Source organism: Danio rerio, chromosome 6, assembly GCF_052040795.2.
Source record: "Danio rerio strain M-AB ecotype USA chromosome 6, GRCz13ab, whole genome shotgun sequence".
Lineage (NCBI taxonomy): Eukaryota > Metazoa > Chordata > Actinopteri > Cypriniformes > Danionidae > Danio > Danio rerio.
The window spans coordinates 38,336,555-38,356,710 of record NC_141026.1 but is presented as its reverse complement, the minus strand read 5'-3'; the positions used below and the strand labels follow the sequence as shown (position 1 = coordinate 38,356,710).

The 20,156-nt window shown below is 35.1% G+C and overlaps 2 protein-coding genes across 14 annotated transcripts in view; one reads left to right on the top strand and one right to left on the bottom strand.

The window, feature by feature from the left end:
- LOC147836423 (uncharacterized) overlaps window positions 1-20,156 on the bottom strand; it is a 451,022-nt gene that overhangs the window by 81,586 nt on the left and 349,280 nt on the right. The gene's annotated exons all lie outside the window — the stretch shown is intronic.
- Window positions 1-20,156, top strand: part of brinp3a.2 (BMP/retinoic acid inducible neural specific 3a, tandem duplicate 2) — a 101,019-nt gene that overhangs the window by 19,895 nt on the left and 60,968 nt on the right. For 2 of the 4 annotated variants that reach the window (XR_015492421.1, XM_087254727.1), the window contains exons 2-3: window positions 489-792; window positions 18,593-18,783. Coding sequence is in view for 3 of the 4 variants with exons in the window: in XM_087254727.1 (XP_087110853.1) it covers window positions 593-792; window positions 18,593-18,783 (391 nt within the window). In the remaining variant the exon portion in view is untranslated. 4 annotated transcript variants of the gene reach the window in all.

The window sequence follows — 20,156 nt, the reverse complement described above, 5'->3', positions numbered from 1 at the left end:
AAGTGAAGCGCTATGGATAATTCCTGCATGCATTGTAGGAGGAGGGAGAATTTCTCCCATTTCATTCTTGCAGTGCAGATGCTAAAACTGATAGCATGTGCAAAGGATGTTGTTATTATTTCATTTACATTTTTTATGTTAATGTGGTGATACTTTGTTCCTCTAAAGTACTGAAACACCCATTACCATTCAGAGAACATTTCATGTGAATATATTGCACTTCTCACTTACAGACAATTAGTAGATTATTCTCACAGAGAATTGTGCTTTTTCACCCCTATCTGTGTTGACAACATCTCTTCAGAGTCCTAAATAGTTTACGTGGTCTCAAAGAAACCGAATTTCCTGTTAATTGCCTCTCTCTGTCTGTGTGTGCACTTTTCACTAAAAAGAACAGTTGTTCAGTGAGTGGAACTGAAGGTGACTAAGTGTTTACTAATGCATCTTTGTCCTTTCTGTGTGAATCTCTTTCCTGTGTGTGTGTTTAGGTGAGAGTTTGCGTGGCCGAAGCCATGCCAATCTTCAGTGCTGGGTGGTGGAGTGTGGTCCTGCACCAGAGCCTGTGCTGCTGAAGCCGTGTGCTGCTCCCCCCATGGCTCCATGGGAGCTGCTGCTGCTGACTTTCAGCCTCCACTGCTGGCTGACAAGCTCTGCCAGTTTAGCTGAAGAAGGCCCTGCAGGACCCTTGGACTGGCTTCTCTCTGACAAGGGCCCATTTCACCACTCACAGGAGTACACTGAATTTGTGGAGAGGAACCGTCAAGGATTTTCCACAAGATACAAGATCTACAGGTTAGTTGCACTTGAACTGAGGACTGTGTGATTTTATGCTTGCTGTGGTAGTCACTGACTACGTTTACATGGACATCATTAATCGAATATTTGCCTTAATCTGAATAAGACAATAATATGATCAAGGTGTTTACATGAGTTGCTTTTTGAATTAATTTTTCATGATCCAGTTTTACATGTTAAAGATCCCCTACTATACATTAAAAAGGGTCATATTTTGGTTTTAAGGTTCTCCAACAACAGCCTGATACGCATCCAAGGTCAAAAAACACCTTTATTGTCTTATAATAAGCATTCATTTTTACCTAATTATCCCAGCGACTCCCATATGAATCATTCAGCGATTTATTTGTTCCCAAACCCCTCTTTTGCGCGAAGCTAATCTGCGCTAATTGAACCGATGACAGCCTGTTGCGACTGGTCCACAGCGTTCAGCGTGAGAAATGCCCACCACGGCTTATTAACAATATTAAAGTAGTCAGAGTGCATAGTGTATGTTTGAGCATACCTGCCCACACATTTTCCAGGTTTGTGCTCGCAATAAATAGGCGGAGATAATGTTTCGTATCGACGTCACGTCAGAATGGCTAAAGACTCATTATCAAGAAAATTCATTTTAAGTACTACAGTATGAATTAGGGTTGAGGTGATAGACGATGCCATGGTGATATTTAATTAATCTGGTCTCCATCTAACGACTCTTCAGTCTTTTGAATATATCAGGTAACGTGCCACAGCATCAGTACACTGCGTCAGTCTTTCACTTTCACACTTGTACTTAGTAATTTTTGTGAAAACTTCAGAAACTGTTGGTTGTGCACTTTTTTTACCGACCAACCTGCCACGAAAAAAGTGATTGACAGATGGCAATTTGTATGCAACTTATCTTTATTTATTTATGATATAGTTATGGGTAAAACAAAGACCATGAGGGTCAGGTAGTTGAAACGGTAGGCTACAAATAATTAGTTCGATATGAATTATTTAATTATTCATAAATAATTAATTCACCTCTGCCTATGACGACGATGCCATCGTCCATCGCGATGTTTCACATTAGACATTGTATGATGCCAAATTGGTTGACATCGCCCAACCTTACTATGAATCGAGTCTTTTATAGATTAATAAATTGTTTAAACACTGTCCACTTTCAGATTTAAGCCTTAGCTGGATACTTCAATTCACTTAGAGCCCATACAAAAACCCCTAATAGGGGCTCTTTAAAGCATGTCATTGCGTCACCACTCTATTTCCTCTGGAGTTTCGTGTAATTTCGGGTGTTTCATTTTTAATTTGTCAACTTTAACTGCAGTTTGGCACTTTCACTGTCATTCAGGAACATATTAGGTATTGGATGCAAGTATGAATTGTTGTAAGAGTGTTGTTTTAATGGATTGAAGATACAATACATACAGTACATGGCTTAACAGGGAAAAAAAAAAAAAACCTCAGCATTTCGCTATGCAGGTGTCTGAGGTATAGGCTATAGACTATCCTATTGCAAAATACAGCGAAAATCTTATACAATGATAATAGTTTGATTGCTGTGTTTACATGTCCATACTGCACTTCAATAATGCAACTAAAAATCGGCATACTCCACATATCTTAATCCGATTTCTGTTTAGTTCGATTATGACCTTAATCGGATTATATTAAGTATTTGGTATTATAACCGCTGTTTACATGGTAGACTCTTAATCAGTGTAGTCTTCATCCTATAAAAATCAGATTATTGGTGTCCATGTAAACGTACACACTGATGGAGGCTGTTGTATTATATTATTTTTGAAACTTAAATTGAATATTATCTGAATAGACAATTTATGTTGATCTTTGTTACCCAAAATATTGTGTTGGTTTTCATAGAATTGGAACATTTAATGCAGTAAACCTCTCATCTGTCATTCATTGCAACTTCTTAGCTGTATTTCTTCTTTTGATGAGGTGTTGAAAATTCTAGTATTTCTTCTTAGGTATGGTGAGTTCAATTAAAACTGTAATAAATGTTTTTGTAGGAATGTGCCAGAATTAACATTCTGGACTAAACATTCTGGTAATTTAGAAAAGCCAAAACAAATTATTTGTTATAATTATTATTAAATAATACAATTGTTTTATGCTTTTTAAATTGAACTTAATAACGCAAATTATACAGATTTATTATAAAAACAATAAACTAATTACCTTTGTGACCCTGGACAACAAGGTCAGTCTGATGTTGCACAAGTATACCTGCATTCCAAATGGCACACTATACACTTACACACTCAACAGCATAGTATATGAATGTAATGTCATGCCAAAGGGAACACTAATGTTTGTTTTCTAAGCGGGAATTCAAACCGTTCCCCTGATGACGTTTGACGGTTGCCAAATTAGTGAAATAAATGATCAAAGTACCAAATAATACCTGCCATGAGTATAACCTCATTCACCATTGGGAGGCACTATAAACACTCTTGTAGGAGAATATTGCTTTCACAATCCAAAATAAATAAAGTAATCCATAATCAGTGCCTGATACCTCCGCCCCTTCCAGTGCGTGAGCAAAGCAGCGACTGTTGAGTGTGTAAAGTGTCCAACAGTCCACTGTTCATTTTACCGGTAAAATAAAAGCAGCATCCTGGTGTTTAAAGTGCACTTATTCTTTTTTGAGTTTTCAGTGTGAATGTACTACTTACACTATTTATACTACAAAATGGCGAAGTATAGTGCATAAGTATGCGATTTGGGACACATCTTATATTTTTGGCCCCTAACAAGAACTAATGGACCATTAATTTAAAGTGTTAAGGCTCCTACACAGCGGGACGATTTTTGTTTGCATTTATCGTGAGCATTTTTCGAGATATTTTTCCATATTCAAACCCAAGCAATTTTCACTGGCGTCAAGCAGAAGATAATGCAAATGCTCCTTGACGTTAGATGGCGCTACACAACTATAAGCTTCTGACACCCGCTTATAAAACAGTAGAAGAGGAAGAGAGGAAGTTCAAACCAAGTGTGCCGCAAGCCTGCGTTTGAGTGAAGGTCTCGGCCGTTAGATCGCCCCCTGGGGGCTGGCTGCAGTACAAGTCATAAAGCCCGCCTCCTCCGTGTTAATTAAGGAGACTTGAGCCCAAATAAAAAAAAATTATTACACTTGCAATAAAATGATCTTCGGCAGGAGACTGAAGTGTTATTATTCGATTTCTGTGTTATTTTACCATGACAAAATGAGTTCAGCAGTAAACTACAGTTTCTGACATACATGATCTGGTGGAACACTTTTTATTTGCTAAGGTCAGGGCTTTTTTCGGGCTTTATTAGTTTGCTGATACACGCCTAACCACCCAGATAGCAAAACACACTCTGGCCAGTTCCAGCTAGATTCTCGCCTGCCGGAGACTTACCCCTCAGAGCTCAGACTGACTACCTCTGCTGGACCTACTCTGGATGCCTGGACTCACTGCCCGATTCCAGGCCAAGTCAATCGAGCGCTGCCGCATGCGAGCCGGAATCAGCCCGCGACGCCGCGAGTAGGTTATGTGCTGCGGTCCAGAGCTGGCGCGATTGAATATATAAAACCCTCATATTTGTTAACGTTATTACATCCATTTGTGTTGATATGACAGCAAACGCATGCTGAGAAGTTCGGGGGGCGTGGTTGATTTTACATAAAGCGTTTGGTTGGAAGCTCGGCTCCGCTCATTTTCGCGGCTCCTCCTCTGGCTCCATCAGACAGTCCTTCTGCGCATGTCAAGGCTCAAATTTCAGCAGTCTTTTGCGACAGTTTGTGCCCGTCAAGCAGGCGTTTTGCCCTCAAGGCGTTCAATGGAAAAAAGGGGCTGTCGCGTCGTCCATATTTTTTACAGTCATTGGTTCAAACGCTTGTTGTTAAAGTTACTGGTGTCTCGAACAAGCATGGATGGTTCAAGCAGCAGCTCCAGCTCTAGTGATGAAGAAAAGATTATTGTTCACCAGAGCAATAAGCAGCTCCACTTTCATATGGCCTCTTTGCATCTTCTTCAATGTGCGCTCGCATTGGCAGTTTTGCAATTGAGCGCCTCCAAGTGCTGTGTACTGTAACTTCAGCAGCTCCATGCATGTGAACAAAAGTGCCAATCTGGTTGGTGGAGAAGGTTATGACGCGCAAAAAAAAAAAAAAAAAAAAAAAGAGCATGATGCGTTTTTTCTTTAAAAATGATGCTTAAAAAATTATGCTTTTGTGTCTTGACGTTTACTAGATTAGATCATTTGTAAATTGTCTACTGCAGTGGTTCTCAAACTGTGGTACGCGTACGCAGGCTTCCTCCTAGTGGTACGCGGAGGAATCGCCAAATAATGAAATAAACAATTAACACTTTTAATCCATTGATGCGTAATATAACATCGATTTGATCAGCATTGGCTGTTTTGTGAAGAGTACGATCACAACGCTGTGCTTAGAATGTTTATTTTAGTGCAATGTGTCATAAACTGTTGAAAATCAGTTTCCGAATTTTAAGAATTGATTCTGAAGCGTGATTTGACTGACAAGAAAAGTGGCCAATCACAGTCGACATTGTCAAGTTTTGCGTGAAATGTAAGGGCGGGACAAAGGCTTTCTGAGTTGCAGAGACAGAAAAAAACTTAAAAACAAATGTTTTGTAGGAATAATGCTTCTCGGATGTTTTCACTATAGATATGTCTAGCAGAGTAATTAAACCGCTGACATTTTTCCTGCCTTTTTGATGATCTTCATACACGTTTCGCTCTCCGACAGCCAGTCGACTCGCCTCTGACCTGTCACTCCTCTAAAAACATTCTGAATGGCGGCGCGGGAATGGAGGTATTGCGCAATAACTCATTTCTGCAAATGTGGCGAGTGCTTTATTTTAACACGAGATCGCATTATTGTACGCAAATCGCTAAAACAGATATGCGAGCTCTTAAATAGGCTTTTTTCAAATGAACTGCAACTCCTCTCATGATCGCCTATGTGCTCTGATTGAATACAATCGTGATCTCTTCACTATTAAAGTAGACATTATATTTATCTGTGCCCCTTGACTAAATTTAGTCAATAGTATTCAAAGTTATCAAGTATTTAGATTGATGCATAATCAATGACAATGCTAATGGTCTTTTTATTTGGCTGTATTGTGAAGTGAAACTTACTTTTAGCAAAGGTGGATTTTTTTTTTCTTTACGTCAAAAGAATTATGCTGGAAATGTTTCTGGATGAGGTATTTGTGTGATTTTTACATTTAGCTGTATTCTGATCTGTCTTAAAGCATTACAGGTCAAAACAATCCGTTGTTACTTATTGTTTATTTATCAAAATTAACAAAAAGGCTCTTAAAACACTGCTTTGATAAATGTATTGTTGTCATATTTCAAATACCTCAAGTAAAATTAAGTCATTTGTTTTATTTTTTTTTAACTGACAGTGTACTTGTATTTTTTTTAAAGTTTGTATTTTAGATTAAGATCAAGTGTAAAATAAAATCTACATGTGATGTACAGCTATTTAAGAAACACATTTCCCATATTGTAAATAAAAATAGTGTAAAAAATGTAAATAAAAGGCTACATTTAAATCTTTTTGCCATATACTTTAACTAAACCTTTCAAAGCTTTAAAATATAGTTTAAAAAATGGGTAAAAAGTGTCTCTATGGCCTTAAAGTTTATGTGATAGTTTTACCAGGAAAAAAATCGACCACACTTCCTTTGTTAGTGCAAATTCCTATACATGTAGCTTTGGGATTTAAGCAATTAAACCATTCAATCAATTAAATCATTTACACTTTAAAAAAAGTGATTTCATAATGAAAATCTGATTTTTTTTTCAAAAGTTACCAACTAGTACTTTTTAAAAGAGTACTTTGTTCTTTTACCTAATATTAGTATTATTTACTAAAATTTGTGTTATTTTAGCAGTGTAATACTATTTTTCCTTGAGTACAAAAAAAGATTTCACAAGCATTTAGTGCAGTTTTATTATGTTATTAATATATGATTAATTAAATATTATTATTATTATTATTAATGGTAATTTGTATCTATTCCCATGCAATGTTTTATGGGTTGCTGAGAATACATTTCAGGTCTTCAATACATAGCATGTCAGTCTTAAAAAAACAAAATAGGTGCTGGAATTGATTTTCGTTAGGCTGTGCCTGTATGAACCCTGTCATATGTACATTTAACATATATTTCAAGATTTGTCTAAAAGTGTATGAATATGACATATAGCCTATACTTATGAGGTCGAAGCAACATTTCCAGCTTTTGATGAATAGGCTATTATGAATACTTTAGATTTAAGTGCAGCAGTTTTCTTTTTACTTTTTAAGAAAGTGCCATTTTTTAATGAACTTTTAAAATCAAATTTTAACTAAAACATTTTTTTTTTTTTACCTGCAAGCACAGTTAATGTTCAGACTATTTAAAATATTTAAAGTGACTGACAATAATACATATTCTTAATAATAGTTATTAATCTGCATCGTTTTTAAACTGTGCACACCTGTAGCTGCTTAATTAGGCCTACAACACTATTTTTTAATACTGGTTAAAAAATAGTGTCATAAGGTGGTACTTGGAGAGACAATTTTTTCCTAAGGTGGTACTTGGTGAAAAAAGTTTGAGAACCACTGGTCTACTGTAAATATATCAAAACTCAATTTTCAATTATTAATTTGCTTTAAAGTCGATTTTCTCAATATTCAACTCAGATTATAGATGTTCAAGTTTGTATAGTTTTAGAAGCATCAGCCATGACAGCACACCAGCGCTATCGCAAACAGCAGGGACAAGTACACTAAGTACATGTAGTGTTGTAGTATTGTACAATATAAGTACATGTAGTAGGTAGATTTCCTCGATAACCGAAAATGCTATATTTGCCTGATAATTCAGTGCATCCATAGTTTCCTGGGTGTGTACAGTTCAGTTCAAACTGTAATTCAGTGTCTTGTGTAATTTAGTAATTTCAATTCAAATAGATTGGAAGTGGGGCTATTCTTGAAGTAATTTAAGTAACTAGACTTATATCTGCATATGTTAAAACGTACATCATCAGACTGCAACTTGTTTTGCCATGTTATATGAATGAATCTTGAAATATCTGACATTATGTGTATTTTTTCTGTTGCTGTATGTCTGAATTACTAATCAGCCAACAGATGAACACATAAATATGCATAAAGCTGTCAGTGTAAATACTGTTTGAGGTCAGAAAGATTTTATTCATTTTTGTTTTGGCATTTCAGTGAGGATGCATCTAATTATTTAAAAGTAACAATCAATAGTACAATAAACAAACAACCAAATACTGTTAATTTGAACATTCTTAATCAAAAATCTTGAAAAAATAGCATCAAATCATTTTAATTTAATTACTATTTAATAAATAAGTTCTGAAGGATAATGTGCAACTGAAGACTGAAGTAACGAATTCTGAAAACTGGCTTTGCCATTCCAAGAAAAAAGTAATTACAAATATATTCAAATGGAAAACACTTATTTATTTTTTAATACATTTTCAAAATGCTAATTATTTTTTATTTAAATATTTAATAAACATCCTTGATGAGTTTCAAAACTATTTAAACAATTCTAAATGATCAAAGTGACCTAAATGATGTCATTTTTTTCTAAAAGACTTGAATTTGCTACAGTGAACTTAACAGAAGTAGCATTACATAAAATCTGTGGAATTACACTTCTGGTCCATTAGAAGGTGAGCAGACATTCCAGCTCTTAAATTATTGGTGATTTCTCATACATCATTTCCATCATTGCACAGACAGTTATCGAATATTCATCTGTTCTCAGAAGCCACAGTTGACATCCTCTAATTTGTGGGAGCTACTTCACGGTTGCCCTGATTGGCCCTTCATCAAAACATTGGAGTTTTTTTTTTTTTTTTTAAGTCTGTTGGCTAAACCTGGTACATCAGAGGCTCAGCGCTCCCTCTGCAAGATTAATAGTCTTATCATGTGGCCAACTGATTAGTGGGCTCTTAATTCTTATTACTCGGCATTATCACCTGTTCCCTTGAGATGGCTACTGTCGGCAGCAAGCCTGTGTTAGGGGAAGATTACAACCACTCCTTGATTAAATAAGTGTGTTGTATCAAAATACTAATTGAAAAGGTGCAACTTTTACATGCATGCCAGCATTTAAGAAAAAAACATGACATCATGTCTTAATAAACAGATAAACTGAAAATACTTAATTTTATATATTATATTATATTATATTATATTATATTATATTATATTATATTATATTATATTATATTATTTCATTTTCCTTCAGCTCAGTCTCTTATTTAACAGGGGTTGCCACAGTGGAATGAATCGCCAACTATTTCAGCATATGTCTTACACAGCGTATACCCTTCCAGCCACAATCCGGTACTGGGTAGCACCCACTCTCTCATTCACACACAAACTCATATACTTTGGCCAATTTAGTTCATCCAGCTCATGCTGTGAGGCAGCAGTGCTAACCACTGAGCCACCGTGTTGTCTATATCAGCAGTTCCCAACAGGGGGGTCCCGGCCCAAAAGGTGGGCCCAGTAAGCTCTGTGGGGGGTTGTGTCATATTTTTAAAAAATTGACAGTGGACAATTAGGAGATTAATCATGTTGCCTTAATTTATTTTATCTTCTGGCTGACCAAAAAATGTACAAATTTGTAATCCGTAAAAAAAAAAAAAAATAGTAATTACTATTAATAGTAATACTAATAGTAATTACCCAAGCATACTGGACCCAGGTGAGGAAGCTCCAAACATTTCAGGTCGCAGCACTAGCAATACTGGGAACAACAAATGCAATACCAAGATAGTTATCTGAACTATGGTTTTATTCCGTTTCCATTATTCCTCAAAGCAAAGAGTTCCTGACCCAGCCACAGTGAATTATCTGCACTAAAGTTCTTGCTAATGAATGCATGAGGCCGTCCAAATTAATAAGACATGTGCATACAACTCATCCCCAATACCGCAAGGTGTACTCAATACAAATGGCCTACTGATGTTTTGATTTTATATTTTGCATTAGTCTATTAAGAGCATCCGCTGCATAAAACATTTACTGGTTAAGTTGGCGGTTCATTCCACTGTGGCGATACCTAATAATTAAAGAGACTAAGCCGAAGAAAAATTAATGAATATTATATTATATTATATTATATTTTATTTTATTTTATTTTATTTTATTTTATTATATTATATTATATTATATTATATACAACAGTTCTGGTTCTTGAATCTGATTGTCTGATAGTCGTGCAAATTCTGCAAATAACAGCACTCGTCCAGCCTCTTCACCCTTCACCCTTGTGTATTACTCTGCCCACAAACAGCAACAAGCAGAGGACACTCTACAGTTTGGCAAATATTGCAGCTGTTGGACAACATAATGTTCTTTTGAGATTTTTTTTTTTTAGTTGAGAATGTAGTTGTTTAGATTGCAACTACGCAGTTTATTTATAAGGATAGTGCCTATTTTAAATATTTACAATTAAGTGCAACAGAGAAATACTGGGAAATCACTGTAGATGGATGGCATTTCATGCTGTTCAGCCTTATAATCTTAAAATGTCAGCAAAATCACTTGTTTTGTAAAAAACTTCAGACATTACACTACAGAACCATTCAAATACTAGCTCTAAACTGATGTTGGTGAAGTAGCAATGGTTTTTGCTGTTCTGACGTCAGCTGCAGATGTGAATAAGTGGCGGAAGAAAGTAGGTCCTCATACAAAACGGTTTAAAGACTCTTGTATAATTTTTAAATATATATATATATATATATATATATATATATATATATATATATATATATATATATATATATATATATATATATACACATATACACACACACACGATTATGCCGTCAAACTGTTGTTTTATTATTAGTGTTGTATTATTATATTAATTATATTATATTATATTATATTATATTATATTATTAAATGTACGTACATAAGTACTGCATATTCTGCCCTGTGGTGCAAACATAACAATTATTCAGCATTTCACTCCCATGCACCTCCTTCCCAGCATGCACTGGACCATGAATAATTACAAATGCTTTGTTTGACAGTTTGCCACTTTCATTTGCACATTTGTTGTTGACGTTGTTTTCATGTTTAGTTATTTAATGTTGTCTGATGTCGAGAAGAGTTTGTTCCTCTTCTACATAAAAAAAAGATCAGCTTGTTAATAATTATCCTAGTCGTGTTACATGCACCAGGTGTTATCCTATATGAAGCCTTCATGTTTCATAACCATTTCTATGATGATAACTCTATCTGTCAGGCAACATGAGATTAATAGATTCCTTATAAATATTGTAAATAAAAACGTGCACACAACTCTTCAGATCTTAGTTAAAATCAAGTGTATTAATTAAGCTTATTAGCCACGCTTTACAAAAGCATGCAGCCAACAATAAAAGTGTGTTTCATAAAAAAATAGCTTTCACAGAGATCTTTTATATGTTTACAAAGTAATTCATAAGCTAATCTAGGGTTTGGAATCCACATCAATAACTTGTTCTTTTAAAAGCGTGACTTGTCAATGCAAGGAAAGGATGATAAATGCAGCATAGCTCCATAAAAGTCTCATATTACATTTGTGACATCCTTAGATCAGATTGCATCTTTTTAATGCTAATGCAGATTCACGGTAATATGTTGCAGAGCCTGGAGCCTTTTTACTCAGACAATCAGCATGTTCTTTCCGATAACAACATATGCATGTAGCAGACCTAGAGAGATTAAAAGTGGCAATATAATATTGGGCAGAGCTTTTTCTCCTTCGAGCGCAGCTTTGTTGCGTTGCTCAATTCAAATAATCCGCAATGACAGGTAGAAGATGAATTACCAGAAGTGCTTCTCCTACTTACAGTGGTGTGTAACACCGCCGTCCGGGTAATGAAAGTGCACCATCTCATCCCTCCTTCAATTTCCCACGTTCTTCTTGATTGAATTTGAAAGAATTTTAATGAGTTCTTTGTTGGAAATAGCCCTTTTTTGTACATTTGGAGGATTTCACTTTGCAGAATATTGGGAAAATGCCATGTCATAACATTCAAAGATGGGGTCCAAATTTACCACCTGCTTTACTGAAGCACTGCCACAGGATAGTTTCCAAAGATGCAGATGTGCACACACACTGAAGCAATTCTCTCTCTCTCTCTCTCTCTCTCTCTCTCTCTCTCACACACACACACACGCAATCTTAATAATGTAAGTAGGGAAATCAGCTTGAAATTGCTTGTAAAAGGTCACTTCATAAAATGCTATTTCCTTTTCATGATGACAGCTGCCCTTATTTAAAGTTTCTCTTCTTCCTGAATGCTATTCAGATCATCTTTTTAATAATTATCTTAAAGGCATAGATAAAAGCTTACGACATAAGCCTCAAGTACTTTTTGTTCTCCCACAGAAAGCACAGAGGAAGTTTCAGTGCACATTCAGTGTTGCAAAGACTGATGATCGTAATGAGCATTTCATATAGCGCAGCAGAAGTCCCATAGAGCGCTTCCTAGAGAAGCCTTTAAACTGCTCTCACACAAAGCCTTACCTGATAAGACAATCCAAGCTTATCGTGCTCAGCAGTGACGGGAAAGAGAATGACAGGGAGGATTTTCTGTCTTTACTTTCCTCTTTGCGGAGCACCTTTGAACTCCTGAAAGCTCAGTTCCCAAAGAACCGTCCAGTTTAAAAAAGTAGTTATCTTGGTGGCATGTGAAATTGAAAGCGATCATCTAAATTCAAGCGAACAGACACAATCCCAAATGCCCCACCAAGCACAATATTACCTTGCTTTACAGCAGCTGAGGGCGTAAGCTTATGAAATTAGCAGAAATTATATCCTGACATAAATCCAACAACAGCTTCGGCCATACATTAATAATGTGTGTGTTTTGTGACATAATTTTGACATAATTCTATCACTTTTGCTCCCTAATGAATTGCAAAACAGCAGATGGAATTAAGGGCGTTTGCTGGAATGAATCAATCAAACATCTGGGTCGAGAGGCCTCTGTCATTACTCCTGATTTAATGTGATAGATCCCCTTTCAGAAGGCCACCCCGGCTCCATCCATCACCTGTGCATGAGGTTACTCACTATTTCTCGGCTAACTGAGAGGATAGGCTTAAATAGAAGAGAGGCGCGCAGTGATTGGAGGGTGTTTTGAGGTGCACTGAGTGTGAGATTGTGCCAATGCCTTTCTTAGAGGCGTGTGTCTGTTTTAGCATATGCATAATTATGTAACGCAGAGCTTAAAAATAAGGACCGGGGGTTGAAAGAATTATACAGAGAAAAGGCTTGAATACTTAATTGCCTGTAACTGCATGAATTAAATGTGTTATTTTTGTATGCGCTGTGAGTTGCTGCTGGTGAGACGACGAAGAGCATTAGTCTTGACCTGTCAGTTGAGAAGGCAAATAGTTTCTGGCAGGGCTGATTAATTATTATTTTTTTTTTAATAGCTTCATCAGCTGCTCATCATTTAATAAATGGCAATAATACTTTTAGTGTTGTGCTTTGGGAAGATTCATTGGTCTGTGTTTCCATCCTGGGTTACAGTATGTTAGCGCACATAGCAACAATTTGTGTCACTCTGTGCTGTGATGTATGCCTGTGCATTAATGTTTCACTAAAAGACACACAGCAAGATTTGAAACCTCTTTGTTTTTACTATAAGCAGTTTGTAAGACCTAATTTACCACACAAGATGTCACAATTTATTTAAAGGGAGAGTTTACCCTAAAATTAAAATGTACTATATTTACTCAAGTGGTTCCAAACCTTTATGTGTTTTTAATTTTTTAAATTTTTATTTTATTTTATTGAACACAAAAGAAGATTTTGGGCCCTATCATACACAATTTTCAGACCAGTGCAACAGTAATTTTCACGTTTTATGCCACATTAGCCATGCGACTGTATGGGTTAAAATGCTTTCATAATGCTTAATACACACAGGATGTAAAGCAATACACAAATATCTTTACACACACACACACGCACGCACGCACGCACACACACACACACGCACGCACACACGCACACACACACATATATATATATATATATATATATATATATATATATATATATATATATATATATATATAGTTGAAGTCAGAATTATTAGCCCCCCTGTATTATTAGCGCCCCTGTTTATTTTTTTCCCCAATTTCTGTTTCATGGAGGGAAGATTGTTTCGGCACATTTCTAAGCATAATAGTTTTAAAAACCTATTTCTAATAACAGATTTATTTTGTCTTTGTCATGATGACAGTAAATAATATTTTACTTGATATTTTTCAAGACACTTCTATACAGCTTAAAGTGACATTTAAAGGCTTAACTAGGTTAATAAGGTGAACTAGGCAGGTTAGGGTAATTAGGCAAGTTATTGTATGATGATGGTTTGTTCTGTAGACTATCGAAAAAAAAAAAAATTGCTTAAAGGGGCTAATAATTTTGTCCCAAAAATGGAATTTAAAAAATGAATAACTATTTTTATTCTAGCTGAAATAAAACAAATAATATATATATATATATTTTTTTTTTCTTTTTTTTTTTTTCGGATGGACTATCCCTTTAATAAAGGTGTCCTGAACACGATTGATTTGCATCAACTGATCACAATTACTAGGAACAACCACATTGACCCATAACAGCTCAGTCAACAAATTAAAGATTGTTAAATGAATACAGAATGAAAACACACATTAAAAAAAGAATACTAACAATATTTAATATATTAGCTATTCCCGCAGACACGATTGTGCTATTACATAGTGAAGTGCAAATTTTAACAAAGCTCAGTGCTGTAAAGCATCTGTAATATGTAAATTTACACATCAAACCTGTTAATTCCAATAATAATACACACTTCTATCTATAAGTATTTCTTTCCCTCTGTTTTTTTTAGTACTGATGTTATTCATTCTTTTTATTGTCTTTTTATGTCTGCACTGTGTTTGTACTACTGTAAGGGGAGTTCCTATCACAAAGACAAATCCCTTGTTTGTAAACATCCTTAGCAATAAAGCTCGAACTGATTCAGAACATCAGTATCAAAGTGCATTACTTGTTGCTAACAGGTATAGCTTAAATGGTAAATGTGTAAGTGAATGTTGTAAAATTATTTTTGTAAATGTTATAATCCGAATCTTATTTTTTCACATAAATCTGCTTTGGCATCCTTGCAATATTTAAATATCTACAGTTCACCAAAACCATTAATGTACTGTATGTGTGTATACTCTCACAATTGATTTGCTTCCATCTTTGTGCACTTGATGATCAAATCAAAATGACCAAACAAGTGACTAACATTTACAATATAAATAATATTTCTTTATTATCATGTATTAAGTAATTAATAATAATATTTATTCTTTGTTTTTATATTTTAGCTGAATGAACATATCAGTTCTTATGTCACAAATTTTTGTTTTATTATTCAAATTCAATGGCACAAAAATGCATTAAACTGGATGAACTGGATGTCGGTTGGACTTGTGTGCATTTTGTCACAATAGTTGCATCCTCTTAGCCTTAAAAAAATTGACTGTTCATTCTTAACTAATAGGACATCTACTATGTAATTTAGAGTGTTGGGCAAGCTACTTGAAAAATGTAGTGAGCTAAGCTATTAGCTACTCTACTTAAAATGTAACTTAACTACACTTAGAGCTATACCCTCTAGGAAATGTAGCAAGCTAAGCTAATAGCTACTTGGTAAAAGTAGCTCAGCAACATCAAAGCTATTTTTGCAATTTTCATTTTTAAATCCTACTTAAATCCAAGTCAATCATATCTTATTGATCAATAAAACTGTCTACGAATCATATGAGGCATAATTGTTCAGTTTAATTATTTAAGCTACTGCAAATAATATGCTGTACCAAACAGGAAAAAAAAAAAAAAGAAAAAAAAAAAATATATATATATATATATATATATATATAACTTAGGGCTGGGTGATAATTTCTTATCGATAATTATCACAATAAAAAAAAAAATCGATAAAAATGTGTTATTTGTGTATTTGTTTTGACAATAATAGGATCTTTTGTTGTCAGGCTTAAGTTTCCTTTTTAATATTATGATATTTTCTTTGAAATCTGTAATGCCACTATTGTCCCTCACCGACGGTAAATCAACCAGCCTTTATATATTTAAAGGACCTAATCACTGAGGAGAAATTAGATGCTCAAGACATAATCTTTAAAATAATGACATATTGAAATGCAGCAAATATATTACAGACGTTTACAACAACAGAGGATCATTAATTACATCCTTATTTTCCACAGAGCAAAGCATCATCCACCCGCAGTTGTTTAAGACGGGCACAAACTAAATATGCTTTAGCGCCAAAACAATCAAACTATTTTCACAGTTTGATTTTAATATATTAACAAAGTGTAATTTGAGCAACATGAGCTGGACAGTCTTTACAGGCTATTAGCAGCACTTATAACATGTTATATTACCTCGGAAGATTAAACTCGGTCTGAAGGATGATAAGAACTCAGAGGCTTGTCGTGTCAATAGAGACACTCCCCGTATATCTCGCCTTGATGCACGCTTTATAAAATGAGAGTCTGCATAGGCCCATATTCGTGCCAGTCTGTCAGATGAAATTGGTTAAAACATCCGCAGATATAATGGAGATCTGCGCATAACAGGGTTTTATGCGTCCCGCAATATGCGATGTCAAGAGGGTGACAGAATAAGGTAAACTGCACACACTTTATGATGTAATGCGTGGACCCATCTCACATCGCAAAGCATAACTAAACCTTTACATGTCCATGCTTAATCAAATAAAGGATTATTAACAATCAATAGCATCCCTAAATAAAATATATTAAAGAATAGTTCACTCTAAATTTACCATACTCACCATTAAAAGAAGAGTTCATCCAAAACTAAAAATTCTGTGACCATTAACTCACCTTTTACTTGTTCCAAACTTGTTTTATTTTTTTTCTGAAGTTGAACAATAATATCCAATAACTTGTAATGTCTTTAGTTGTTGAAAACTTTAACAGTAAATGCTGAATTAAGATTGTTCTTTTGCTTATTATTTTATTTATATTGTCAGTCAGCTAAAACATTTCACAAAATGTGGTAAATCAGCTGCACAAAGGGATTGGTATGCTGAAAATTCTATAAAATTGATTAAAATATATAAAAATCGCCCAGCTCTAATATAACTCAAAAACAACAAATCCAATAAAACCAGGTGTTACACATTTGAGATACTATAGTAATCTAGTAAAGGGAAATATTTAGTAATAAGCATTATCCTACCCATACTCCTCTACCTCAGTAATCTTTCTACCAAGCAAATTTCTCGTGTTAGCCTAACTAATTGGAAATGTCACCGACCAGAGTGATAGGTGGCTGTAATGCACCAAAAGGTTTGTTGTCGACCACCATAAAACAGGTAGAAAAAGGAATCATCATTCTTGCCATCATATGGATTTACTTTCATCAGCTAGACACCGGCCTTACAGCTCCGAGAATGTCTGTGCTGTCACTTGTTGATCCTTGATCAGTAAGTGTAGCTTGTGTGGACGCTACTGTGCTACTTGACTTAAAAAATAGAACGCTACAGAAAAGCTATTTTGATGTATAAAGTAGTGACGCTACCGGCACGCTACTGAGAAATGTAGTTAAGCTACTAGCGTCACTATTTGTAGTGACGCTACTGCCCAACACATGTAATTTACTAGTAACATCTAATAGCATAATTTACTTAATAACAATAAAATGAAGCCATTTTACTCGGGTATATATGTCACAAATCAGAATAAAGATTATCGCAGCTTTCATTTCATGCCAACTTTAATTTGTGTCTGATTGATTCATCTTATAAATATCATTCCTACAGCTCCAGGAGTGTTTTGATCATCATAATTATCTTTAATACTTATCATTGAGTGAAATATATGTCATGTGGAGTTGTGTCAGAAACCTAGAGGCAGAAAAAACAAAAAAGCACAACCTGTTCGTAAAATGAGATCAAAAGCAAACAACAACAATCTAGTCAACTGACAAACTGAAAATGGAGAAAATTAATTATCCAAATTTAAATTTTGCTTGATTGATTGATTGATTTACATTAATACTTGTCAAAAGTAGGCAAATAAAGGCTATCACAACTTCTGTCATGTCAAAACAAATTTTAAATGACATATAATAGCATAATAATAATCATCCCCCCCTTAGAATAGACAACATAATATTTCCCAAATACAGTACATCATATTGAGTTAACTTTATATCATGTGGTGTTGTTGAGGAAGCAGGAGCGGCTAAAATTAAAAAAAAAAAAGGGATGAGTCACCAAAACCTGGAGCATTGTTTGTCTGTCTTTTGCCTTGAAGGATTTCAGAGCTTTGTGGTGGTATTTTTTTTCTTCTTCTTTTTCATTTAACTTTTTTTTTTTCTTCTTCACACTTTTATGAAAGGTATTGGTTGTCACCACAGGGCAGACTTCTGTGAGTCTTTCTGTCAGGGCAGATTTCTGTCATGAAGTGTTTATTGAGCATAGCACCTGTCAGCTGCACATTCGGAGACAGCGCCCTACGCGTGGTATTCATCCCCCAAATGAAACATGCTCTGAGAACCTGAGGCTAGAGATGCAGCTTGGCAGGAGCGCCGGTTGCCCTGCAGGCCTCCTTCTATCATGTCCAAAACATTTGAGAAATGTTAATGAAAACAGATCATTAGGGACAGGCCTGTTTACTGTCTCTGTTTTCCTCATGCAGGGAATTTGGCCGATGGAAAGTGAATAACTTGGCTGTGGAGCGACGGGATTTCCTGAACTCCCCCTTGCCTCTCACCCCGGAGTTTATAAGGAACATTCGACTCCTGGGACGCAGGCCCACAGCCCAACTAATTACTGACAACCTGATCAAGAAATATGGGACCCATTTTCTACTGTCAGCTACACTAGGAGGTAGAAATATATGTTTTTGTCTGTGACAAATACTCATGGTGATTTAGCAAAAAGGTCATAATACCTACTGTGAGCGAGCTTGAGATTTTTGTTTGTTTTTTTCCCCCTCTGAAAGAAACAAACAGATCTCATGCATATTTACATCTCAATTTCCACTCTATCAAGCCAAAGAAAATCACTTGTGACATGCTTTGCCTCCCACTGACTTATAATGTATTACTTCTTCCACTGTGTGCTCGGAAAGGGGGAGGCAGGTGCAAACAGATGGCATCATGGCCAAAATGGGTTACCTTTCCGAAATCCGCACACATTATTTCGCTCAGTTCCCCAATTCGCAGCAGCCTACGCTTACAAGTTGCTTCACGTAATGCAACAGTATTGGCTGTACACAACTGATGTGGCCTTCACTGCTCTGGAAAACAAGCAATATTGTGTAAGGTTAGAGCATGAAAATGGAGATGCGTGTCATGGCTTTGCTGCAGAGATTTGACTGGAATACAAACTGCCGCACAGAGTTTCTTAGCATGTACAGTGGAGGCATACAATATAAATTTGCACTAATCTGCACTCAAGAGCTGCATATTGGCACAGATTTCTAAATTCTGTTTTAGGTGTGGTGATGTTTAGTTAATTGATTTTGTTACACATTTCCGTTTTTTTATTTTAACAATAAAAAAATATACATATATATATATATATACAGTTGAAGATTATTAGCCCCCAATTTCTGTTTAATGGAAAGACACATTTCTGAACAAAATAATTTTAATAACTAACTTTTAATAACAGATTTATTTTATCTTTGCCCTGAAGACAGTAAATAATTTTACTATAATAACTTTATTAGATATTTTACAAGATAATACTATTTAGCTTAAAGTGTAATTTAAAGGCTTAGCTAGGTTAATTGGGTTAATAAGACAAGTCATTGTATACCAGTGGTTTGTAATGTAAGCAATACAAATATTGCTTAAGGAGGCTAATCATTTTGACCCCAAAATGGTTTTAAAAAATAAAAACATTTTTTATTTTTTCTGGTTGAAATAAAACAAATATTACAAACAAATAATTGAAAAATTTGTTGCTCTGTTAAACATCGTTTGACAAAAATTTGAAGAAAAAAAAATAAAAATCACAGGAGGGCTAATGATTCTGACTTCAACTGTAAGTATATGACTAAAACATTCATTTGCTATATTACAGACTAAACTGCTGTATCTGTAATCTTTAAAAATAGATCATCACCCAAACCAAGATTAGCATGAGCAGTTTGTGATTTAAAGGGATGGTCTACCATGATATCATCTTTTAAACTTTAGTTGATGTTTACAGAGTTTAGTTTACAGTGTTCGTTTAGCAAAGCCTACAGCGAA